This window comes from Pseudopipra pipra, chromosome 1, assembly GCF_036250125.1.
Source record: "Pseudopipra pipra isolate bDixPip1 chromosome 1, bDixPip1.hap1, whole genome shotgun sequence".
Lineage (NCBI taxonomy): Eukaryota > Metazoa > Chordata > Aves > Passeriformes > Pipridae > Pseudopipra > Pseudopipra pipra.
In genome coordinates this window covers 52,548,650-52,576,418 of record NC_087549.1, presented here as the reverse complement: position 1 = coordinate 52,576,418, position 27,769 = coordinate 52,548,650, and the positions used below count along the sequence as shown (strand labels likewise).

General features: G+C 39.1%; 1 protein-coding gene across 1 annotated transcript; it reads right to left on the bottom strand.

Annotated features, from left to right (window-relative positions):
• VAPA (VAMP associated protein A) lies at positions 1-27,508 on the bottom strand. The gene is made up of 6 exons (XM_064656996.1): positions 27,227-27,508; positions 10,544-10,696; positions 7,588-7,691; positions 5,535-5,615; positions 1,791-1,967; positions 1-830 (listed from the first exon to the last, which is right to left on the bottom strand). Exons 1-6 carry the CDS (start codon positions 27,300-27,302, stop codon positions 672-674), a joined length of 750 nt encoding a protein of 249 aa, XP_064513066.1. The 5' UTR covers positions 27,303-27,508; the 3' UTR covers positions 1-671.
• Between the last annotated feature and the right edge of the window lie 261 nt (positions 27,509-27,769).

Sequence of the window (27,769 nt, the reverse complement as noted above, 5' to 3'; positions counted from 1 at the left end):
ATCTGTTAACAATTTTATTTCTTTTGTCATGTTAAATATTATGGGACAGGATTGTAAGGATGAAGAACTCTCAACAATGCCTCACAAGGAAAAAGAAAGAAATTCTGCCATGATATTAGCAAAGTAAGGTAAGGAGAAAATTTACACAGTAAGAGGCACCATTTCCCCCAGAATACCTCTTGTATTCATATTCCTGAATGAGTGGGATTAGCAATCTAATAAATCATTTGTCAAGAGGTAACAGCAACAGATAAAATTTTAAAGGATTATTAAAATAACATTTACAAGACTCTGAACAATTTTTGAATTCTTATTAAAACCACAGAAAGAAAGAACAATTCTTTATTTATGAATTTTCATAAAGGACTGACTGTGCAACTGGTACCTGCTATTGATGACTTAATGTACAATTTTGTCCAGCAGCCGAACAGTTTGTCTTTTTCAGATTGTGTTTTCTAACCGTGCGAGATCATTAAAGGCAAAGCCTGTTATGATGCTGTACACAAAAAGGGCCACTTGGGCCATACTACCCATGATGTGGTAGGTAAACAAACCTTTTTCTGGCCAAGAGAAAACAAAAAAACAAAACAAAACGAAACCAAAAAAAAAAGAAAAAAAAAAAAAACAAGGAAGGAAGCTGCACTTTTGCATGCTTCTCTCACTCATTCTTTCTACAAGATGAACTTCCCTAGAAAGAATCCAATGAAAATGGCTGCAATTACAACAAGAAGTGAAGGAAGAGAATTAGAGCCATTATCTCTGAGGGCCAAAGCTGTGGGTGATCCAGATTTATCCGAGTGCGCTACCTTTCTGAGCCTCAAGCCTTCATCCTGAGGGGGAGGAGAAAATACAGATAGAAAAAAAGTATAAATACATCTTCTTAACAATACTAAAAACTGAACTAAAAGGCCAAATTTACTGGCGAATATTTAAATGAAGTAAAAAACCCAAAAACACACACACACGACATCACACCACACTGAAATCCAAAACATGGACATAGAAAACCATAATATTTCAAATATGAACAGGTAATCCACTAGTCACTCTCCATGTTCTGGTTAAAAAAGATTCAGAAAATCTTGACAAGCACAATGAAGTATTTTGCTTTTATTTACTATGTGTCAAAATTAAATAGCAGTGATTCCTTATCGTTAAGAAGAAACATCTGCTTTGTGTAAACTTCATTGGAATTGCAGGTGTGGAGACATCATTATTTCATGGTTCTTTAAAAGGCTATCATGGCCAATGAAATTGTTAGAACTGTTCCAAAGGCAAATATATAGAAAAGTCCCATAAAGTCATGTATTGACTAGTTACAGGTTACTGAAATGACACCTTTACACAAAGGTACTGGAAAGTAGTGTTTGCTTACCTCTGACCAGCAATTGTTCTTGTTCACTATGAATTTGTAATACAAAATGTTACTGCTCTGGATCTCATTTACTCACTCTTAATGAAAAATAATGCACTTTAAATAAAAGCTACTAATGCACTATTTTTGATTTAGACTTAAAGTACTAAGACCACCTTAAATAGGACAGTTGCATTTAAGAAGAAAGTTATGTAGCTTCAATGTCTCATCCATGACAATCTCAAAGTCTCAATCACTGACAAGTTCAAAATACACAGTATATACAGGACAGTAAAATTATATTACAAATCAATCTTGACATTCTAACAGTTTTATCTACTTGCTGAAATACACATCTTTTGGCCTAATTACAAATCAGACCTTTCAACCAAGGGGAGTGAAGTCACTTCAATGTAAACACGGAAGCAAAACTTACCCTCAGGTGCCGATTTTCATCTGTCAGCTTCATAATCTCTGCTTGAAGTCTTTTGCACTCCTCCACCAGCTTCCTTGTTTCAGTATCATTAAGTGAAACACTATGTGGTTTTGGCATCGGTCCATCCTGCTTAGATGTATTCAGTACTGGGGCGGATTTGCTTGCATCTATATCATTCTACAAATATTAAGAATGACTTGAGAATTTTACTTCCTAGAGAAAAATCATCCACAGCTTAAAACTAAAACAATGAAGCTAGTACTACAGTTCAGTGAAGTTTATATTTACAGTAATCTGAACAGACAGTTCTGTTATCAGTTCAATTCTGATTAGCTCGAATATTAAAAAGCAAGAGAAGATCGCACTGTTTACATCTGGTACTACACACTACTGAGACACAAATTAATACTTCACTGCTTAACACTGACCCAAAAGGCATCCAAAAGAGAGCACAAAATACACCAAACAGCATTTGAACTTGAGGGGGAAAAATAAAATGAAGAAAGTAATCCTGCAATAGTAAGAAACAAAACAAAGTAAAAACAAAACAGGTCTTCTCACGAACTACGTATGACACAAATGTTTTGCACTTACAGCACCTTTTAGTGAGGGAATATAGAGCACTGAACAAACATGAAATTTAAATCTCATAGCATCTGAGATACACATTAGTAACTTCGAATACTAGTGAAAAGTCACATAAAAAGCTGTGAAATAGCAAAAAAATAAAATTAAAATTTAGTTCCCACAGCTCTGCTCAAAAACACAGAATCATAGGACGGTTTGGGTTGGAAGGGACCTTAAAGATCATCTAGTTCCAACCCGCCTGCCATGGGCAAGGACACCTTCCACTAGTCAGGTTGCACAAAGCCCCATTCAACCTGGCCTTGAGCACTTCCAGGCACGGGGCAACCACAGCTTCTCTGGACAACCTGTTCCAGAACCTCTCTACCTTCTGAGTAAAGAACTTCCTCCAAACATCTAATCCAAATCTCTCCTCTTTTAGTTTAAAACTGTTCCCCCCTTGTTCTATCACTATCTATTTGTGTTAAAAGTCACTCTCCTTTTTTTACATAAGCCCCCTTTAAGTACTGGAAGGTTGCAATGAGGTCTCCCTGAAGCCTTTTCTTTCCCAGGCTGAACAACGCCAGCTCCCTTATCCCATCTTCCTAGGAGGGCTCCAGCCCTCTGATCTTCACGGCCCTCCTCTGGAGCCTCTACAACAGGTTCATATCTTTCCTGTGCCGAGGTCCCCAGAGCTGGACTCAGGACTTCAAGTGAAGTCTCACAAAGGCAGAGTAGAGATGGAGCATCACCTCCCTCAACCTGCTGGGCAGATTTCTTGTGATGAAGCCCAGAACGCTGTTAGCTTTCTGGGCTGCAAGCACACACTGTAGACTTACGTCCAGCTTTTCAATCCACAATAACCCCCAAGACATGGTGTGGTAGTTTGGCCTAGGCCTTCCTTGGTGACCAGTTTGTAACCAAGGAAGGGTCCAGATTTACCCAGTATTCCCTACGATTTTTACGTAAGCCAGGCTATAAGAAGAAAGGAGGAGAGGTCTTCGCTCTCTTTCCTTCCAGCAGCTTGGAGGTGCAGGTTCCCTGCTGTTGAGTCTGTCGTGTTGGGGAGCGAGGCCTGGTTAGGCCTTGTCAACCTTGGGAGACACAGGTTGCCGGCGATCGTTCCAGAGCGACTCTCCGTTGTCCCAAGGAGAGCAGTAAGATAGCTTTTTGCCAATTCTTTTAGTTGCTAGATATTGAGCTACTAATCGGGATATATATATTTTATTTTGGTTTTGTTCCTATTCCCTTCCCCCTTCCCTTTCCCTTGTGAAATAATATATATATATATATTTCAATTGTATATAACTGTAACATAAGTGTAAATATATTTATATATATTGCTTTAGCTGTCTCTCTCTCTCGTTTTGGTTTTCTTGGTTGTTTTTTTCCTTCTTCTCCCTGAGGTTTGGGGGGGGAGGAAGGGGGGGACACAACTTCTTGTGGTAAGGTTTGGAGACTTGGCAGGGAGCCAGCTTCAAACCATATCACCCGGAAAGCCTGACTTCCAGTGAAGACTGAGGCAAAGAACTCAAGGAGTACCTCAGCCTTTTCCACATCTGCTGCTACCAGTTCTCCCTGTTTAACAGGGGAGATTCACTCTCCTTGACCTTTCTTTTCTGACATAAGTCATAAGAATCCCTTCTTGTTACTCTTCACATCCCTTGCTAAATCCGATTCCATCTGTGCCTAAGTTTTCCTGATCCCATCCCTACATACCCAAACTATATCCCTGTACCTCCTAAGTCACATGTCCCTGCTTCCACTGGCTCTGCATTGCCTTCTTAACTCCTCAATGTGAGGAGCAGATCCTTGCTCAGCCATGCCAGTTTCTGGCCTGCCTTCCTTGATTTCTTACATATCAGGATAGAGATCTCTTGCACTTGTGGCCTTAAAGGGGCCTAAAGCCCCTTAAGAGTGGCCCTAGAGAGCTGACTTAAAGAGTCCCTAGGGACAGTTCCCCAGGGAATCCCATCCACTTATTCTTGAAACAGCTGGAAGTTAGCTCTTCTAAAATTCAGGGTCTTGGTCTTTACCAGGTTTATGTTCCTTGAGATTATGAACTCAGCCAGGGCAAGGTCACTACACCCCAAGATGCTCCAACCTTAACTTCTTTAATGAGCTCATCCACACTGGTGAAAGACAGGTCCAGCAATGCTTCTCCCCAGTTTCATTTGTCTAGTACCTGGATCACGGTTTTACATGCATGCATTCATGCTATTTACCCCTATACATGTGTTACAAACTATCATAAACTCTGGACAGTACTAAAAAAAAATTTCAAAGCCATAAAGGCAGTAAGGTTGCTAACAGAAATCCTACTTAAGCTCTCTCATTCATGATGTTAAAAGCAGCACCGAAAAAACCCACCTCCCCCCCCCCCGAAAAAGGATATACAGTATTAAGACTCCGTAAATCAGAATTTCAAGTATGAGGGTAAAAAATATGTTAATGCTTAGGAATTTAGTCATATTCTGCAAAACTTCTAGGTAACTGACAGTTAACTATTATTCCAAATATCAGGCAACACAAAACAGACATCTTCAGTCTATATACAATTAAACTGTCATCTCCTACATAACCAGAATAGATTTTGTCTGAAGGTAAGAGCATGAAAGAGGCAATAGGTGTTTTTTTTGTCTGATTATTTGTCTTCACCACTACCTTATAAAAATGCACTTAGGATTCCCAAAGTATGCATTAATTCCTAATTGTTACTTTCTTCTCTAATTCAACTGAATTAGAAACAGTATTTTTAATTGAAAATAATTTAATACTTTATAAAGAAAACAATGCAATTTGCTTTTCACGGAATGCAGTACCGAAGATTTTTTTTTTTCTTTTTTTTTTTTAAGTCTGACAGCAAATCAATAAGTAAAAGAAGAATAATAATTTCTGGCACTGGTCTCCATTGCTGGAGTTTTTTTGAGATGTGGTTGACAGCATGCTCCCTTTCAGAGAAAAGGTTGAACCAGATGGTATTTCAAGGTCCCTTTAAAACTGGGCTGCTCTATGATTCTATGAATCCTTAAAAAGTCATATACTGAACACCCCTCCTGTCTAATTTAGTACAAATTCCTTCAATCCATTTAATCATTAAATCAAACAGGTTAAAAAACCCCTCAAATTTCTGTGGGATCCTATCGGTCAGTGTACGGTGATTTCTTACCCCTTACTTACCAGTTTATCATTTTCGTTGGGCATTTCAAACACACATCTCAATTTGGAGTCCATTAACTCATCAGGTTTTGCTTCTTTCCACTAAGACAAAAATGAATAGTTACTTAACTTGCCAGACTCATGCAAACATCTGAACAGTTCATAAGCTTGCTCTCAGTACTTGCCTCCTCTACAGCTGGATACTATCCTTACCCTAGCTGCAACTTTCAGACTTGCTTAAGAACTATGCTTTTTGTTCACATTGATTACTGTGAAGCAACAAAAGCCAGAAATGGTTATTCAAGTCTGGAAATTAAAGAGAGTAAACTGAATGTAAGGATGGATCCATCAGAGGTTTGTATGGGACAGGGAGGGGACAATGCAGCAGTTTCTTTAACACACAATGAGAAACAAGTACCACCCGAGTCAGTTTGAGAAGGAAGTTCTATTACGCCTCAGTAAATGTATTTCTTATATTCCATCTTGGAAGCACCAACTTTAAACAAGAGATTGAAAGACACTTTTTAATGACTCTATATTTGTTCCATAGTAAATTTCTTTAGTTCTTCATATTTTAGATTTTAAGCACTTCCTCCTTTTACTGCATATTACATAACAATTTGGGCCTAGAGAATTTTTCAAAGCTGTTTATAAAAACCATTTTAAATTCCAATGCTTATCAATATAGTTAAATAACTGAAATATGCTAGAATTTCTCTGCTCAACTGACAATCACCTTTCAAAGCATACGTCATGTAGTTTCCTTAAATCTTTAGGCTCAGAGACTAATCTGAAGTCCGCAGTAATTTTTCTAATAGGTCCTCTACAGTTACCTTGGAACTGTAGGTGTTACATACTTGAACATTCAGGTTTTTCATAGCATCCTTCCTATAATTTTTTTCTTCTTTTTTTTTTCCAGTGGCATTAGTTGCACAGTAACGTAGAACTACAATTACCGATTTTCTGCAAGATCTGTTTCTCAGCATTCTATACTTGAACACACTAAGAAAGCAGTTATTTGAAAAGGTATTTCTAAAGTTGATTTTTACATCCTCACCAAATAGTTACGCTTCATTTACCACACATAACCAAGAGCTATTACAGCATATTAAGAAAAACTAAACCAGACCAACAAGGAAGACAGATGCTAACTTTCTAGCTACATATCTCAAAAGCTTCACAAAATCTAAAAGGTTTTCCACTGTTTTCAGTGAAGAGTGATGCCACAGTACTCTCTCCCTTCATAGAAGGGGACAGAGCCTAAACCTGAAAGCTCTAGCAGTCTTCAGTGATTTGTAAAACCTCATCTTTATTCTCTGTTTCCCCTCTCCTTCTCTGCCTTGAGAGAACATCAAATGCACTTGTGTAAACCCAGGCATTCCTTACAACAGTTTATAGAGACAGAAGCATCGTTGACCTCCATCTTAAAATACACACTTAGGAGTCCACAAGCACCCTAAAAGGCTTGTTCTGACAACTGAAGGCTTCATTCCCATTGCAGCCAGCCAGTAATGTCAGAAATAGCTGCTCTACTTCTGAAGCAAAAAGCACAAACCTTTTTTCCGGATCAGACCAACCCTGCCTAAGAACTGAATCTATTAAAAAACAGAACATGTTTTCTATCATTTATGTCCTCTTTAGTCACTTGGTATCTTGTAGAAAGACACATCTTAGTCTTGAAATGTTTTAATTCATTATAATCCCATTCAACATTTCACTAAAACACTTTTCATACCAAATGCACCCATTTCATACTGCTTCAGGCTTGTTGATCTGTTTATCCCCTTTAAATTAGCTGCATATAAGGTACAACATGTACATATTTTCACACTGAACTGACCTGACCTCACCTTAGATTCACTACTATTTCCATTCAATAACTTCACTAGGCAAGTTCTAAGAACTGACCTTGTATTTCATATTAAAAACCCTGAATCACATATGAAGTCACCCTTGTTCAGAAAAAAAACAGTTCTTCTCCAAAAAGAAACTGCAAAAACATGAATCATTTACAGTTAAGCCTAGATTTTTAAGAAAAAAAATACACAAGTTATTTTACTCCATTTTTACTTACCACTGCCTCCATATCTGTAATATTTGGTGGTGCATAGGTTGTTTGTACCATAAACTTGTGTTTACTCTTCTCATTTGGGTCATAGTCAAAAGGCTGCAGCATTACTGTTCCAAAGAAAAAATAAAGCATAAAACTGTGATTCTTCAGCTAAGCCCTGTAGCAACCATGCTATCCACTTTAGATTTGCTCTTCACTGAACAACCACTGAAAGTTAAAATGCAAAGGCAATGTTGAAAATAGAGCAGACATACACTGTAGCAACAGGTACTGAGAGGTCAGAGTCTGGTGTAGCTGACATAATTATTTCTCTAATTACTATAGCTAAAAGACATTTCATATACAAATATGAACAAACAGGTCCCATGAGTGACACAAAAGAAAAATTACACCTAAATATGTGTCTGTAGGTACACTTGCAACTTGGTCTACCAGAGGATGAGGGTTCAATGAACTGAAAAGATTAATTATTTGGCAGTGTACGTACACTTGTCTTCCACAGAATGGGAATTCCAGTTCAGTATATCTTCATACAAAATTAAAAGAGAAGTTGAAGCGGTTTCAGAAAAATATTAAAAAAATTACATGGACTCCTGTACTAGGTATCTATACGTGTACCTATTTTACAGCAATGAAAAAACTGTAGCAGCAACACTGATATAGCTAGAAGAACACAGAAGCAGAAGGAAAAACAGTAACAAGTAACAGCAATAAGATGTGAAAGAAGAAGAGTAACATGCTGTATTATGAAAAGAAAAATCATCAACAAGAAATTGCTGTTAACAAGGTAACAACAAGCAATACATGATGTGATAATAAATAGTAAATTTAGGCATCAAGGTAAAGAAAAACAGGTCTTATCAAATTAGTGGTTTTGGAAAAAATGAATACACATGGCTGAAGAAGGTTACTTAGTGATTCACGACTTAATGATAAAAAAATGTCCATGGACTTCCTTAAAATGACTAAAATCACATCTCCCACAATGAAATTAAAAACTGACTTGGCTCTGAATCAGCACGATGCATTAAACAGGCTGAAGACAGCTAACACTATCTCAACATTTAGTTTTGAACATAAGAGTTTCAGCCCACAGTATCCTATAGTTATTTCTCTCTGCACAACAATGTGAGAGAAATCTATTTTTAATTATATGAAAGATGACTCAGCACTGAAAACATTCAGTTGAGAGACTGATGAGATAAAGTGGGTCACTAGAAAAGTAATCTGTGGATTTAGTTTACCAAGTGATCCGAAAGAAATTATATGCTTAAAAACAAAAAAATGAAGCTGACACTTTGGGGAAGAGAACTCAATTCTGAAAAGCACTGTGGAGTCACTGTAACTAAACAACTGCACTTGAGAGCATCTTGGGGTCACTGTAGCTGAATAACTGCATGAGAATCCAGTAATACAGAAATAGGCAAATCAAAGATTCCCTGCTATGCAAACTGAAAAGTCGAGCAGTATGACACTGTTTCCCTTTATTGGTGATCCTGAAGCTGAAATATTGTTTACAGCTCCACTACTGACTCATGTAAAAAGCCAAAATATTTAAAGCATTAAAAGGATGATTTGTAACTATGAAAACACATAGGATGGAATCCTTCAGTCTATTCAAATCCCTCAAGGGAAAGCCCATCAAGATTGTGATGTATGACTACCCATTGGAAAGATCCCGGATACCAGATCAAACAGACAGCTAGGACAAAATAGCTGTAAGTCATAGCTGGAAATAAAGCACGTTTTTGACTATATCTTAAACCAATTCTCAGTAAAATGATCTTTCATCCACAGGATGCTGGACCTCTTGCCTGTGATCTCTACAACCTAGCCTACAGGATCTCTACAAGACCATAGCCTATAAAAAGGGGATCCCCCTCTCTCCGAGCTGGGAAATAAGGCAGGTCCAGAGAAATAAAAAGTTTCTCACCTAATACTGGTTTTAGAATTCCCTTTTTCTAGAGATTCTATCTCAACATCATCAGGAGAATGACCTACGAAAATCATTTGCCAAAATCAGAACACTGATATCTAGTCTTTTCCCATTTTCTTGAGAATGTCCACTCCCACATTATTAAGACCTCATCTTCTGGACTTACAGTCCACTACAGGATTAGACTATTAGACATCCAGTTATCAAAATCAGTTATCAAAATTGTCAGTAGGAAGTATGTAAACCAAACCCACATGGAGGTTCATGAAAAAAAAAAAAAAGATAACATTGCGTGGCTTCAGGGCTACACTCTGCTGAAAAGTACAACTTCTTTTTTTAACCCCTCACCAAAAAAACCCAACCCAACCCAAACCAAACCAAAATCCAACCAAAATAAAAATACCACCCACCAGGATAAGGAGAATGTCTCTATAGTGAAACGTACTAGATTTTTCAAATGTAAGGGCTACAAACTGTTCCACATATCCAAACCAACAGAAACTCTTATTTTTTAAAAGCAATTTAATTATTGCCCCTTAGCACAAACTATTGTGATAAATGGAAGAATTATGAAACAATAGAGTTCAGGGACCAAAACTACAGTCAAAAAAACTAGCCTACAATTGTACATGAATTTTTTTAAAATGCAATGAACTATGAAATGTTATACTTTAAACAGATCAGAGCAGCCAAGCAATGCTCTACTTCAAGATTCATGAACATAGCAGTCTGAAGCAAAGGTACTGTTAATGTCACTGCCCATTTCCAACTTTCTTTTCTGCCTTTCAGAAAGCCACAGATAAATGTGACAAATGGCAAGTATTTCTATATGGAGCATTTTTTACCATATCATTGCAGCTCTACATCAGGTTGCCATCACATAATGAAGGGAAACAGTTCTACTTTTAAACTAACTTTTAAAAAAACTGATATCTTCAAATAGTCTTTAAGATCAAGCATTACAGAACTTTTATTAAAGGCCTTAAAAGCATGTAATCTAAAACTGCATATATTTGTTTTTACCAGAAACAATTACAGATGATCCTGGGTCAATAATTCCACTGTTGGGCCTCACACAGTATCGGCGAGGTGCTGTGGTCTTCACTTTGAAGCATACTTTTCTATCTGATGGATTTCGTAGTTTAAGATTTGTAGTTACTACATCTGTAAAGGGACCTGAAAAAAAAAAAAGGTGGTTCTTTTTTAAATATACATGTAACTCTGGAAAAGAAATCTGTTTATACAGTACAACTAACTTAAAATATAACTTGATGCCAACAAATTTCTAAAAGCGAGTTAAATCATGTATCTGGTAGGCACATAAACTGTGTTACATGCAAAGAATGTTCTATCACCTTAGTTATAATAATGTCTTTGACAGCAATGAACAAGTAACTCTTAAATAATATGACAGACTCAAGCTGCCGTCGCAAGTAATTTATATATATGTTAATTTTACCAAATCACTCTTAACATTTGGAATACCTAGAAGGTAATGGTCATATACAAAAGTAAATTTTTCAGAATTTTTCTTTAGAAGTAGAAGCAACACATCCTTTGGAATTCTTTCAACTGTTTAAAGAAAGAAAACACTGATACTGAAATATAATAACTGCTCTTGAGATTTCAACTTCTGTAGGCTTCTGAGCTCCTATAAAGTTGACAGAACGAGGCATCAACCTCATCTTTTAAACTCAAAATAAGCAAGAGAGATGATACTCTGCTTATGAATATATTCTAACTGATCCATAAAAAAGCAAGTTGTAGTTGCTGTATTTACGTATTCCGTGCAGTGTACTCTCTAAACTGAGTTTATGTTAAACCAGTAGGATAGGAATTCCCTCCAAGACTGGATGGAACAAGAGGCATCATTTCAATGTCAAGCTGCAAAAGCACATCTTCCAACAGGGATCACCTCCATGCAATGCCACTCAGTAACAGCACAAAAAGTGAGTAAGGTTCACAGCATTCTGAGCTGTGTTAATCTCCCTTATGCTCGTGTCATCTGAAGGCAAGACTGCACAGGCTCTAGAAGAATGTAACTTAGAAAATGGTATTTCATATGAACATGAAATATATTCAAAAATATTTCATGTGTACATTAACTTTTGAGAACCTTTACAGTTGTTTAAAATTACACACTAAATTACTACAAAATAATTTTCATCAGTATTGAAAACATTACAACTTTTCTATTAAAAAACTACGAAGAAAGCAACCTTTAGATTAAATTCAATGAAAAATATGTGATATGAATAAGTGCTAACGTACAACAAAACCATTAATTGCATGAGACAAAGGAAGTCAATTTTTTTCCACAGAAGTCAACATCTTATTCCACAGAGGTGTCTGCATTACTCCAAAGGAAATAGCTCTGGCTACTATCAAAGATGTTAGTACACTAGAGGGCTCACTGATGTCTTTGTTTCTATACCTCATTCCAAATCCTTGATTTTGAGAGAGTGATAAACAGATGCTTAACACAAAACACCAAGATACAAATCAATAAAGAACTAAAAAGATAATTACTGAGAACCAGAATATTGAGATGTAGATGAAGATACATGTGAGATAGGTTTAAATTCAACGAGGCTCTTTTGAGAAAACAGGAATTGGTATTACTTGTCTGAAACTTCACTTTAATCTGACTTTATATGGTGGATGAAAAAACCCTCTCAGTCCAAGCAAATTTGACACAGCCCCCAAGAGGAAGATTTACAAAACTACTTCAAAGTTTTCTGCCACTTGTGTCTTGATGGTTCTTGAAGGATCCAGTTGCCTTTACTTACAGGGTGTGACTTAAAACAGCTCCCATCACCCCCGCCGCAAGCTGAACTAAAATCAGGCAGCTGAATACTCTAAGACTGGTGATACACTCATAAAACACCAAACATTTATGTTTTTCAAGCTACACACACATTTTTGAGGAAGTTATTTTGGGAGTTTTACTATTAGCCATCTAATAACCACTGCTCTTGCAGTGCCTAGAGGTAAAGAGCACCTTGAATACGGCTTTCAGTGATGCAGGCTGCTTTTTTTTTAACTGCAACTCTAGGCAACCTGAGGAGCTCTGCTTCTCAATCTTCACAACTACTTCTACTAAGGATATTTTGCACAAAAGAAAAAAGGCACAGTTCAAAGGCTCATTTTGAAAGGCACAGTGATCTAGAAAAGAAGCTATACTATTCAAAAACAGCTTGTTTCAAGACAAAGCAGTTATGAATTTATAAACTGATGATAAACTGGTTTTTAAGGTAAAATAAAAGATGTTATGTTTCTTTTGAGACATGAAAGGTCTCCTCATGCCTGCCTTTTTAAAGTGTGTAATAATGAGACAGGATTCAAAACACTCTTCAGATTATTCTGATATTTACTGTCAGCCTTAATACCTCAGATAATTAGAAGAAATCTGCTTTTCTTCCCCAGGTACATGAATGCAGTGGCCTCCTTTGCATTTCCTGGATACTTCACAAAAAAAAAAAGCTTTTAGCTCAGGGACATTTTTTAGCATCAGACATCTTTCAGAGGGGACTGAAATCTCTTCTAAGGTCTAGAGTACCCTTCTGACAGCTTTAGCTTTCACCTGCTTTCTAAAAGCTTTAATAAAAAAAGCTGTTTAAAGTCTCTCAAGACCTCAACCATCAGATTTAATCAAGAGGTGGTAACAAACTGCTGCACAAAAGGAAAAGATGACTGAATTTCACTGTTCCTGCAGAACCCAGCTGTTTTGGTAGTTTAGTGGCATATTGACAGCGTGAATCGGAGCATGGACAGGTGGGAGCAGGAGGATGGTAAATTAGAAAAAAAAAAATCTATTACCATTCAGAGGACAATCTAAATTAGCATGACATGTCCTTCAAAAAAGAAACTGTGCAACACCTGAAGAGGATTCTGGAGTTCACAATCACACAAACATAAATACCACTACCTCTAGGGGAGTGGGGAAATAAAGTACAAACTGGAACTAACAGCCTAAGTGCAAACCCCTTATTCATGACCATTGCTATTAAAAAAAAAGGGGGCAGAATGGGGAGAGAACCAGGAAGAAGAAATGTTTTGGATCACACCACACAGACTGCATCTAAACAAGGAAAAGAACAGGCGAAATGGATACAAACATTCTGCATATGCACCAAAATGGACAAATGCATGCCCACTTCATCTCAGAAAACATTCAGCTATACTAGGACAGCATTATAATCTCAAAAATAGCATCTCACCTGCTGCTTGCATGACACCTGGGCCAAAGCAGGTTTTTATTTAAGCACTTAAACCTCAGACAGGCTCATGTACACACCATACAAAAGCTTAAGACTTTCCTTTATCCTGTATTTGTACAACTTAATACAACAGACTTCTGGATCCACAACTAGGGTTTTTAGAAGCTGTGATAATTCAACTAACCAAATTCTCAAGCTATACAGATGATAAACTACGATGTCTAATGACAGGAGATCATTGCTTTATAAACCTGTAATTTCAATCTAACAACCTCTGGCAGTTACAGTTACTTTAAAAGGGACAGGGAGTTCAGCAACTTCCTTAGTAGTGTAAATTCAAGACACCAATTACATCATCTTCCTGGAATAAAAATTGTGAGAGTGCCAGGTTATTCCAACCATTTTGAATAGAGCAGTGACAATCCATGCCACAAGTTTTCCTGTCGTCTTGACTTAGAAAGGAATGAGAGACAACTGCCTAATCACACTCAGAAATACTGGACATCTCCAAAAACATTATGTGCTGAATTTCTACTTCAGCAATCTTGCAGTGCAGTTACTGCAACATTACTGCCAGGGTTGCCTCTGGTAACTACACATCTTGGACTATAGCAACTGGTGGGCAGAAGAAATGCCACAGATTCTGCAGAGCCAGTTTCCACTGCTGAAACACAGCGCCAAGCTTCCCAGCTTGCCACAAACTTGCCAGTTATGCTGCAGTAAAACCAAAATACTACATATTACTGGATAGGTAGGACCTATAGAGAGATCTGTTTAATCAACAATGTTGTTTTCTCTTCAAATTAACATGTCCACTGTCTCAGACCCAAAACTCATCCTTCTACCATCTGAGATGGTCAAACACCAGGGGAAAAATGATGTGAATATGCCTTTCTAGAGCAGGAAGGAAGACCTTAGACAAACCTCCTTAGGCTGTGGTCCCCTTGGGTAAGGTGAGAGACCAATGTCAGTATCTCTAGTTGTGGGCACTACAGAGCAAACAAAGCACTTCTGAGAACCAGGCAGGTTTAGTTAGCAAGAAGTTTCATTTAAAATTAGCAAGGCTTTCATAATGTACACGCAGAGTCTGTCTTAAAATATCACCTCTACCTAAAACTGGATAAGAAGAAATCATAATTTTATTAAATTACATAAAATCTTTTATAATTAGAAGGCAGATCACTTGTATAGAGTTGCACAAAAATGAGCATGCATTATTAAACAAAATCAACAGCACTTTATGAAACAGTTTAAGTGTTAAGCATATTGCCCTCTTCAATTTAAGACATTGAACTGTAGCTGTTACAAAAGCCAACACCTAAGCTGACTGCCAGAAAGCACTCTATTTTATGCACTGAATTAAAGTTTATTTAAGCTGTAAACTGGCACGGTAAAGTGATATATTCAGCCACATCTAAAAAACAATATAAGTACACATTAAAAAGTACACAGATTGGCAAAAGGAATCCAAACTCCTTAAAATGTGTAAGGTACAGTATTAACTTCAATTGGGATTATATGCTTTAAGTGGAATGCTGTTTTTTCACAACTGCTGCATCACCTTTGAAATCCCAAAAGCCCTTGAAATATACAGAACACTTCAAGGCACCTTTACCAAAACAAACTTCAGGTAAGGTAGTTTTCTTTCAGTGCACAATAAAGTCAGGCTGGGCAGACAAAGAAACATCATTTTACTGCATTTGACAGTTTAAGCCCTGAGTCCAAGCAAGCAGGATAAAAACTAGCAGTACTATTGTAAATCCAAAAAGATAAATTTTGAGAACAAGTTAACTGACTTTTAGGATAGACCTGGTAAGAACAGAGTAAGGTCTCCATCAACTCGCTCTGCCGAAATCAAAAGTAACAATGGAATAAAGAAAAGTTAAATTAAGATGGCCCCATGTAATCTATATTTTTATATAGTATATTTGTATGATGTAATAAGGAATTTTTTAATTAGGTCAAAATTTAATTGTTTTTCTTTCCTATCATTTGACATAGCAATCACAGAATGACTGAGATTGGAAGGGACCTCTGGAGGTCATCTGGGACCTGCTCAAGCAGGGACACCCAGAGTCAGTTGCCTGGGTGTCACGTCCAGGAGGCTTCTGAATATCTCCAAGGACAGAGACTCCACAGCCTCCCTGGACAACCTGTGCCTGTGCTCGGTCATCATTACAGTAAAAAAGTGTTTTCTGATGTTCAGAGGGAACCTCCTGTGTTTCAAGTTGCGCCTGTTGCCTCTGGTCCCACCACTGGGTACCACTGAAAAGAGCCTGGCACTGTCCTCTTTGCACTCTCCCCTCAGGTATTTGTCAATAAGATCCTCCCCAGCCTTCACTTTTCCAGGCAGAGCAGTCCCAGTTCTCAGCCTTTCCTCACAGGAGAGATGCTCCAGTCCATCATCTTTGTGGCCCTTTGCACTCTCTTCAGTATGTCCAATGTCTCTGCTGTAGTAGGGAGCCCAGAAATGGACCCAGCACTCGAGCTGTGGCCTCATCAGTGCTGAGCAGAGGAGAAGGATCACCTCCCTCAACCTGCTGGCAACACTCCTAATGCAGCCCAGGATACCATGGCCTTCTTTGCAGCAAGGGCACATCACCAGTTCACCATCAACTCAGTGTCCACCAAGACTCCCAGGGCCTTTTCTGCAAAGCTGCTTTTCCAGCTGGTCAAATCCCAGCTTGCACTGTTGCCCAGGGATTGCTCCTTCCCAGTTGCAGGACTTTGCACTTCTTTTTGAACTTCAGAAGGTTCCAGTCAGCCTGTTTCTCCATTTGCCAGCTCCCTCAGCACTTGTGCGTGCATTCCATCAAGGTCCATGGACTTATTAGATCCAGTTTACTTAAGTATTCCTTGACCTGATCATCTTCCACCAAAGGTACAGAAGGAAAGACATCTAAAAATGAGAAATATTTGTGTTCTGTGGCGAGTCAAAACTACCTGGACTATCAGATAAGAAAACTATTCTTAAAATATACACGAAGCACTTAATTGCTCAAAATTTAATTTTATAGGTTTTCTGAAAAAAGCATAGATGACACAGCCAACACAAAAGAAATTGAGTAGAATGTTATTTCCATAAATCAGTTTTAAGAAATTAATATTCAGACTTCTGTGAATAAAACCTGAAGAGAACACACAACATGCATTGTCAATGAACATAAATAACTCCTTCCTCTTGAAATACCAAAACCATGACCATTCAAATACCTTCTCCAACTGGAAGAAAAATCCCAACTCTAACAAATCACCTACATTGCAATTATTCATGGTCTATGAAGCATAATGGCTTAGGTTTCATGGATCAATACTTCAACATGGGTCTGAATGATCAGAAATAATCAGGGTATGAGGTGCAAGATTAATAATACCTACAAATAATCATAGCTTTCAGGAAGATATTCATACATTAGAACAGTATTACAGAATCTTTAATTTCTTATTCTACCCTGGCACTTGAGAAATAGTTTTATCATCAACTTGCATGTAACATTTAGAATGCAAAAGAGGCTTTATAGGAAAGCTGACACACCTCAATGTCCACAATTCCTGAAGGCTGATTCTAGGCTAGCACTGTTTACCAGGGGTAACATCAGATTTTATCTGAGCTCCCCACAATGACATGCTGTCAGCATCCATGCTGATGCTGTGTCTATCAGAGAATTTTCTTTCTAAAAAATGCTGAGACAATGCCCATTTTTGAATCCTAAAATAGCGCATCTTCCTCTGTCAAAGGGGCAGAGGCTCCATACGGCTACACAGCTTATTAGAGGTGCTTGTGCAGATGCTGGCAGAATGCTTCACTGGAAGCTGGTGTAAGAGAAATGGGAGCTGAAACCTTCTGCTTGCCATTTGGACAGAGAAATGACAAAAATACAATACAGTGGCATTTCAAAGCAGACAAAATAATTATTTTCCTTACATTTTCTTTCTGGATCAGAACTTATTCATTCCAGTTTGTTACCAAAATGTTGTTAGTAGCCAATAAACCACAGCAAAAATGCAATAAGCATCTATCTCAAGGGTAAAGTACGGCCACATATCATTACCAGCAAATTCCGGTAAAGAGAACATTATCTGCTTTATATATTAGATAAAATACAGACTAAATGGAGATTGTCCTGCATTTAAATATGAACAACTGTTTCCTTAACAACAAAACACCAGATTTAATAAGATGGTATAACATGGAATAACTTCATACAAAGATATTACTGCTGGTACTAAGCTTAAGCTTTATAATTTAGCAGTCTAGGCCCAGTTTAGTCATAAATGTCTATTCTTCATATTTTTCCAATTGAAAGAGTACCATTACTAAAGAAATGTCATGTTACTAACATCAAAGGCATGTTTGTTACTTAACCTCCATAAAATGGTGAATTCTTTACTTGCTAATTATTTTTATCTGGTTACATTGTTCTTTCTGCCACACATTAAGAGCCTACTTAAACTGGTAGCTCTTAATTCTACTAGGATAAAGTCTTCCTAGATTTCTGAAAGCCAAGTACAAGCACATCCTACAGTCACTCAGGAAAACAAACACCTACTTCAAATAAATGTTACATTTAGTCAGTCTTGTTGATCAGACACGACCACAAACTCCATTCCCTTACCAACTTCAGGACAGAGTACTGAGCCGAGCTAAAGCAGCCACGCTTCCCAGGATCAGTCAGCTCACTTCTACAGAAACAGCTCAAGTTCCAACTTGAGGTGTAACTTGGAACGTGTCTAACAGATGGCCAGTGGACATTCAAATTAAAAACTGGTTTTTACTTTCATTGGTCTGCTACACTTAGTGGCCACATTAGCATCATAGTGTTAATATGTTAAACATGTAAATCAACATCATGCCCCGTGAACTATAATTACTAAGTTTACTTCACATATGGAGCAGTTACTCCTACATATATGATTTTTAAATTCACAAACATCCCTTTTTACAAAGACAAGACATTAAACACATATCTCAGTCAAGCTATTCTAATGTCTTGGAACGTAACATGACATACCTGCTCTAGCTTAAGTACATAATTAGGTACCACTGCTGTCCTACCAAACTTTCAAGAACATTGTAAAGTCATGACCTAGGAGAAGCCTTCAGAAGTCCACATGAAACTAAGTATTTTGTAAGATGGTATCTGATGAATTTAAAACTATTTTTGCCCATATGATTTTCAGAAGGTTGGTTCAGACTGACATGACTCAGATTTGAAATTCAACTAGTTTCTAATGATCTAAATACAGTCATAGCCACTTGAAGCCAATTCATTTTTATACCAATCCTATCCTTTAGCCTACAGAGATTTTCTTTTCCCCGGTGCTTACCTCTTCTGCTGTATTTATGGACAGCAATCAGACCCCCTTTCAATCTTCATTTTGCTAAGATTAGCAAGCCAAAGCTATTCTACTTCACTTATGTTAATAAAGTTTTCTTTGCACCATTCCCATTTGGGTTCATTTTATGTGACTAGGAGCTGCCAGAGATGCATTCAGATAAAGCTTCATCAATGCCACAAGCCTTGACATTAATACTTCCCTCACTACAAAATTTCAGTCTCACATTTGTCCCATTTCATGACTTTTCACATTCACAATAAACCTATGATTAAGTCCTAGTCTCTAGTTTTACTCCTTTTTCATCACTTCTATCCAAAATGTTCTATTATTAGCACACATTAAATGCACATTATCTTTTTGTGTTCATCACATCTCCTAACTCTGCATTACCAATGAGCTCTACCACCACAGTCCCACCCACACCAAGGTCATTAATGAAAATACTAAACCGAGTTCAAACACAACACTGGTCCATCATTTAGAAAGGTCCTATTATGCTTCCAACAGCCCAACTGCTGTGCTGCAACTTATTTTATAGCTCGTCCCTTCTCCACCTTATGTTTTTCCACTAAGCTTTTTTACCTGCAACTTAACTAGTACTTTTGCAGATACCTCTGTATCAAATAATCAGTATTTATATTATGGAACAGACCCTCCTGGAAGATATGTCAAAATGTATGGAAGACAGGGAATTAGAGACAGTCAACATGGATTTACCATGGGCAAATCATGTCTGACTAATCTAGTGGTCTTCCATGGTGGACACATCAATGGACGAGGGAACAGCTACAGATGTCACCCGCCTGGACATCTGTATGGTCTTTGATACACTCCCCCACAACATTCTTACCTCTAAATTGGGAAGCCACGGGTTTGATGCATGGACGGTTAGATGGACAAGGAATTGTCTGGGTGGTCGTGTCCAAAGACTTCCAAACAATGCCTGAACGTGCAAGTGAAAACCAGTAACGAGTGGTATCCCTCAGGGATGCATACTGGGACCAATACTATTCAGTATTTTATCATTATATCACTATATAATGATATATCATTCACTGACAGTGGGATTGAGTGCACCCTCAGCAAGTTTGCAGGTGACACCGAGTGCTGCAGTTGATTCACTTGAGGGAAGGGATGCCATCCAGAGGGACCTTGGTGGGCTGGTAGGGTGGGCCCTGAGGAACCTCATGAGGTTCAGCAAGGCCAAGTACAAGGTCCTGCACTTCGATCAGGGCAATCTCCAATTTCAGTATAGACTGGGAGACAAATGGATTGATAGCAGCCCTGCAGAGAAGGATTTGGGCATACTGGTGGATAGGAGCTGGCCCTGTGCACTTGCAGCCCACAAATGTACCCTAGGCTGCATGAATAGATGCAGGGCCAGCCGGTAGAGGGAAGTGATTTTTCCCCTCTCCTCCCTTCTCATGAGGCCCCACTTGGAGTACCACATACAGCTCTGAGACTCCCAGTACAAGATAGACATGGAACTACTGGGTATGGAAGCAGAGGAGGGCCACAAAGAGTACCTCTATTATGACAAAAGGCTAAGACAGTTGGGGTTGTTCAGCCTGGAGAACTCCTTGGGGAGACCTTACAACAGCCTTCCAGTACCTAAAGAAGGCTACAAAAGAGCTGGAATGGGACTTTTTTACAAGGATATGTAGTGACAGGGCAAATGGTAATGGCTTTAAACTGAAAGAGAGTAAGTCTAGATTGGATATTGGGAAGAAAGTCTTCACTATGAGTGGTGAGGCTCTGGAAGGCGTTGCCCAGAGGAGCTGCGGATGCCCCATCCATGAAGTGTTCAAGGCCAGGCTGGATAGTGCCCTGAGCAAACTGATGGCAGTGACAGACATCGACGGGAGCCGGACTAAATGATCTTTAAAGATCCCTTCCAACCCAAACCATTCTATGACATTATGAAATAATGTGGCAGCATCCAATAAATCCAGAGGTAAACCAGGTTTTGTTCAGGAGATGCACAGAGAAGAGATGAAGGTAACAGAGATACAGATAGAGGGGAAGGTCTTAGATCAGAACTGCCACATTGTACCTGGGACACTCATGCTGCATTTTATTCTATGATTTTATTCTAAGATTCTATGTCAAATAAGACCACATTTTGAGAAACAAAGGAGGGAAAAATTCTGATTTGACTATATTTTTCTTTTTTTTTCTTCTTATTTTCTTCCTTACTCATTATTAAACACATGAAGTCTTACATCAGGATAGTATTCCACAAACTATCTTAACTTATAAGTGAAACTGAACAGAAAATATTTAATTTACATAATCACTTCTTTCTAAAGACTTTCAAACCATAAAATGAAATACGACATTTACATTGCCAAATAATTCATGGTTGCCATGAATTAACTGTATAAAATACCAAACAACACTAAAAGGCAAGACAAGCTACAGGCCAAGATCACTATGCACCAGATAAAGTCTTACTACCTTAAGAAAAACAAAGTTACTAAAATTCTAACTCATGTTTCTGCATTTTTATTTTCAACAACAGCACATCAGAAATTATCTTAGTAGAGTCATTTTGCTTAATTTTTTTTTAATGAAATCAGCTTACACTTACTTATCAGGCTCATCTGACAATACAAGCCTTGTAAACTGGTAACTGCCAAAAAATGTAATACTTATCTAATTACTCAGGGTGTTTTTTTCCAACTTTAAATGCAGCAAGTTCTCTTCAGGAGTCTTTTCCTACTTAAATTCATGGCTTATAAGAGGAGCATGTAATAACCCTTTAATGATGGTCACAAAGGTCTGGTTAACAAACATCTCCCATAGATAAAGTTGGTCAGAAAGTAAAACGTTCACAAACCACAGTCAAGCCAAAACAGGAACAACTTATAACACCACACTGGTGGTGTTAGTGCACTGGTCAGTGCACTAAATATTCAGACCTATTACATGACGTATAAAATAGCTCCTCTCAATCATCATAAGTTTCTACTTCTCAGCCTGGCCTTGAACAAACGTACACTGTTCATGTATAATACAGTATTTTTTTTTATACTATTAATAATTATGTCTTACAGTGATCTAGAACACTTGGTTAGGCTATCAACAAGCAGCATGAGTAGGCACTTTATACTAAATAGAATGTAAAGGTGAAGCTTTTAAACCAATAATCATTGGTACACATTAGAAGTACAAGATGGTGAGATTCAGATTGTGTTTCACTGTTTAGTGAAGCAATGGCAATATTAAGTAAAACAACATCCTATAAATTGCAGGTAAAGGACAAAACTTCCAAATCCTCACTACTGTATACCCCTATCACTACAGGAAATTTTTCCATTATGGAATCTTAAAACAAATAACAAACTAGTTCTGCCAAAATATAATCTAACACCTATAATACACACGACTTCACAGATCAACAGAACTCCCTTTTTACAAGGCAGTTTTAAATGCAGTCTAACACAATGGTAGAGACAACTGTATTAATATAATACCACCTCATAAGCAACACCAGGTAAAAAAACATTATCTTCCTTTCTCTTCCTCAACACATTCCCACAAATCATTTTGTGCTTCAATTTTCATTAATATATATAATTTAAAAAATGAAGATACTAAGAAACATTACAGTTGAGCCATGAAACAACGGATAGAAGTACAGATATATAAGAAGAGCAAACAATGCAAGGAATCACTCTTGGATTTAAAAGAAAAAAAAAGTCAAATACTACACATTGAACACTGAGTTATTCTATGGGATGTTCAATCTTCGCCACTACGCAACACTCAGCCAGCAAAAATAATAACTCATATGGAATCATTTCAAAGTATCAGAAAGCCACAACTATATTAGTAATCACTTACAACCAGTTTTTCCCCTCTGCACTCCCACTGTTTAGTCTCAAAAATTCTCTTGAATGAAGATACCAGAAAATTGACATCGCAATCACCTTTTTTTTAACCTATCTTAGAAAACAGAGACATCACAAATTTACTGACACTTTGAAGAGAGTGAAAACAGGCATAAAATCTGACATAATCAAGACACACACAAGTAAAGCAGTAAGATCACATTTGAGGACTTCAAACTCTGCCTACACTAAAAGGCATCCTAGGCCAATTCTGGCAACAGACCTTGAGGGCAGGGGATGCATTTAACATTGAGCTATTTTTGCCTTTAAATTCCACCTTCTCGATTTGCAGCAACACATAGCCTGTGGCTTTCAATGTTACCAATAGCAGTGTAATGATTACAAAATAACCTGGAGCAATATTTCTGTATTATTTAAAAGGTTGTTGAAATCTGCATTTCAGAATAAGCCGTAACACTTAAGTGCTCCCTACCTCACATGAAAAGTCATTTGAACATATACCAGCTGATAGCTGATTTTAAACACTAACAATTCTAGATTATGAGTCAGATTAATAATCAGATATTAAATATCCCCTGTTACACTGATCTCTTCTAGTAACTCAAACCATCAAAAGGAAAATTTACTGCACAGACACACTTAAAATTTTACTTTAGTCTGTTAAAGGAAGTGTGCCTTATTATTTTGTGTTGTTTACAAAGGTAACATAACTGGATTTCACACATTGTAAGCAAGAACTGTAATAAAGGATATAAAATTAGAATATTCAGACATTTTTATGATGTCTGACAATTGCTAGTCAGACACCTCTGAATCACATGAAATTCAAATTCTGAACACTGTCTACTAATCTTCCAAAGCTCATCAAATCAACTAATGTTGATTTTCAATTAGGTGTTGCGGAAACACATCTTATTACTGATTTAAAGATTCGGCAAAGGTTTTAAAAAGTTTTTTTAAAAAGGACCGTCATCCAATACCAACTTAAATACATCTTACTCAAAATTGCAAAACTCGCTTCTTCGACTTAAGGAAGACTGAGTTTCCACAAAAATGCTACAAATCTTTGAACTCAAAGCTTCAAATGCTGCTATTAAACTCCATGACTGTTTAAAAAAAGTGTTAAAAAAATGTATTTACTCACAAGGAACCAACTCCAGATTACCATAATCTCCGCTAAACTAGAGCTACAGACAACAATTATACACAAGACACATAGACACCAGTAAGAAGCAGATGTTCCACCTTCCAAATCAGATGCCTTTAAGTGTCTCATGCTTCCATTCTTCCTATCCTTGTCCTAAACAAACTCAACCACCTTCAGATTTGAGAAGCTAAACAAAATACATCAGAATACAGAAGAAAGCCAATCCACAGGAGCAATATGGCTGAAGATCTGGGCACAAGGACCACGAGGCAAATTCTCTAGTGGTCCATACTGAGTATCTGAAAACAATATTATGCAGTGTATCAACTGCCTCCTGGTTTCATCACTTTTAAGTAAAATTTTTCCCATTGTCACATTTGCACAACACTATCAAAAGTACTTATTTCTTTTGTAGTTTTCCTTAGATATTCCTGATAGTTTCAGAAGCCAAAAAAAACCTAGTCATGGGGACAGAGGGAACCATGACCCAAAATACTATTAAATTTCTAGGACTACAAAGCACTATAAAAACAGGATTCTAATCTTTTGGACACCAGGGGAAATAAGTAATGTGTTAGCCACCACAGGACATGTTCTTTAGACCTCCCCTTGAGTAATGCTGAACAAAATTCAAGGAGAAATGTATTATAGAGTTTATTTTTGCCTATTGAGTAAATTAAGTTATATCAACATAAAAAAAAAAAAGCAGTTTCATCATGCAACAATGAATTTAAAGCCTTGTTAACAGCTCCTTAAGATAAGTCCCATGTGCTTTTTAATTTAAATTGTTGTTTGCACAGGGACATACTATCACATTTCACTGTTACCCTAAAGGTCAGCAACCCATTAGAAGTTCCTGAGGGAAGAAAACCAACAAAACTATTTGTCCAATCCAAATGTTTAAACTGAATCTCTGTTACACACCCATCAACAGTATTAAGTCAATAATAATAATAGATGATTGTACCAATAAAGTAAAACCAGCTGCACTGAAAAAACGTATACTTTTATTCTTTCAACAAAGTTCCATGCTTTTCCTACACTAAGCTACGTTTATTCCAAGTCATACATTCTCTTACTAACCAATTACTTTTTTAAAGGTAACACTGAGAATTCCCTTCTGCCAATATTGTATTCTTCAATGTAGTACTTAAAACTCAATTCCTTTGTGGCCCACAAACCTTTGTAAACACCTCCAAATAATAAGCTGTTAGAAAATACTTATTGAGTGTGCACTCAATGCTCTCTCAGTTGATAGCACTTTGTATAGTATATTACTGAAATTATATAGCCATAGAAAGTGCTTTCCATGGAGTATTAAGACTGCAGTCTCATTACGCTTCAGATTTTGTTTTTGCTTAGTCTGCTCTATAGAATTTTTCCTAATATATGCATTAACCTGAAACTAAAGTTTATGCCTAAAGAATACACATTTCATGCTCCAAGTACATAAACACACAGCACAATAAAGATCACTGACTGACAACAGCTTCATACCGACAGAATTTTTAATCTAGTATTTATTCTATCAACACACTGCTTCATATCCACAAACACAGCTTAGTTCCAGCTCAAAGAGAGCTCAACATATGAAAGATTCTAATTAGACACAGCAGTTTTTTAATTAAAAAAAAATCAGGCTTTTTCCTCCAACCTATTCTTGCAGTAAGAACTCAGCATATTGAATTGTGAGTGCAGCCAGACCTGGCAGCATTCTAACAATATGTAACCAAAGTGAAAAAGGTAAGTTCCTGCTATGGTTTTGACTCTGTGTATGAACGTGTGATTTAAAAAATTTGAAACTGAAGCTATCAAGAAATTAATATGGGTGATCAGACAGATTTTGGGTTTTAATTGATTTGATGGATCAATAAAACAAGCATAGCTTGTTAAATTTGTCCAGATGCCAGGCCAGCCAAAAGTATTTGGGGGGAATACAGTGTTCTTTTCTAATATGAACATTCATTTGTTCTAGTTGTCCATTTGAAGATTGTTACAACATCATAAATTCCACTCTATCCCTTGAAAACAATGAAAAATGAGTCTACTAAAAGTGGAAAATAGAAGCATGTACATGTCCTGACACTAGTCACAACATTTAAAAATGTAAGTTCACATAACATTAACTGCTTTAAAAAAACCAACTAGCATTGTTGATTCTAAATCTGAAACGTTTTTAGATTTTTCTCAATGCCCCTTATAGGTACAGGATATAATCACAAGATATTACTGGGAACTACAGGTTCTATCGCGCTGTTATTTATGCCCTTACCTTCCAAGGGTCACTCATTTTTGATAGCTGTGAAAGGGAAGGCTCTATCTAACTGATGAGGACAGAAAAACCCCCCTCGACAAGGTAGCAGCACCAACCGGGACCTATTTTGACAGCAGCGCGTCACGCCGGTCACAGCCATGCGGTCGGCACGCAGCACACATAAAACTTCCGAAACGCACGCATTCCTTCTCCCTCGCTCCCAAGGAAGAGGCGAGCTCCCTGTTTACGTTCCGATAACCTGCCTGAGCCATGACAGCTCTGGCGAAAGGGCGGGGATCGCTTTGCGGGGCCGGGATGCGCCGGGGCGAGGGCGCGGGGAGCGATGGTGCAGAGCCGCGCCAGCCCCGCGGGGGCACCGGGGCTCCAGCGCGCCAGAAAGGGAAAGTGGGACAAGGCCGGACGCGAGGGCAGCCTCGCGAAGCCTGGAACCCCGCAAGGCTTCCACCGCCCGCTCCGCGGCCTCTCCCGCCCGCCGCTGCCAGAGGGAGCCCGCACCGCCAGCGACCGGGCAGCGACACCGCCGTCGCCGGGCGCCGCTGCCGCAGGGCTGGGCCTGCGAGCGGAGCGGTGACACGGCGGCGGGGGGCGGGGGGCCGCGCGGGGGCAGGGGCGGCACGGGGAGCGGGCGGCCGGTCCCACCCGGCACGGCGGATCCCCGCGGGATCCCAAGATGGCGGCGGCCGATCCCGCTCGCCGGCTCGGCGGCGCCCCCCATCCCCCGGCGGGCGGGCAGCGCCCGGCACCGCGGCCCGCCCGCGGCAGCCGGCGGGGAACCAGGCACCCGGAGGCGGCCCGGCGCCCGGGCAGAGCGGGACACCCCGGCGCCGCCGCCCCCCGCACCTCCGCCGCGCTGCGGTCCCCCCTCCTCACCTTTGAATTTGAGGTCGGTGGGCGGATCGAGCACCAGGATCTGCTCGTGCTTCGCCAGAGCCCCGGCGGCCGCCATCTCGATCGCTCGCTCCGGCTGGAGGAGGGGCGGGGGAGAGGGCGGAGGAGGAGGAGGAGGCGGTGGAGGAGGAGGGGCGGAGGGGGCCGGCGGTGCTGCCGCTCCCTCACGACGGGCGGGCGCTGTCTCGGCGCGGCTCTGCGGGCGCTACCGGCGGGGCGCGGGCCGAGAGCGGGCGCTGCCGCTTCTGCTGCGCGCCCCCGAGCGCGGCCCCGCGCCCTCCCCGCCCCGGCAGCACCGCCCCCTGCGCGGGCACGAGGACGGCGGCGCGGCCCCCTCCCCCTCTGCGCGCATGCGCGGGCGCGCGCCTCGGGGTCCACCCAAGAGGTTGAGGGACGTTGGTGTTCGCAGCCCTTCTGCGGTCGCTGAAGCGAGTCAGTCACGGAATCACAGCATCAGTCGGGTCGCAGAAGAGCTCCGAGATTATCGAGTCCAACCTGTGACCGAACACCACCGCGTTAACTGAG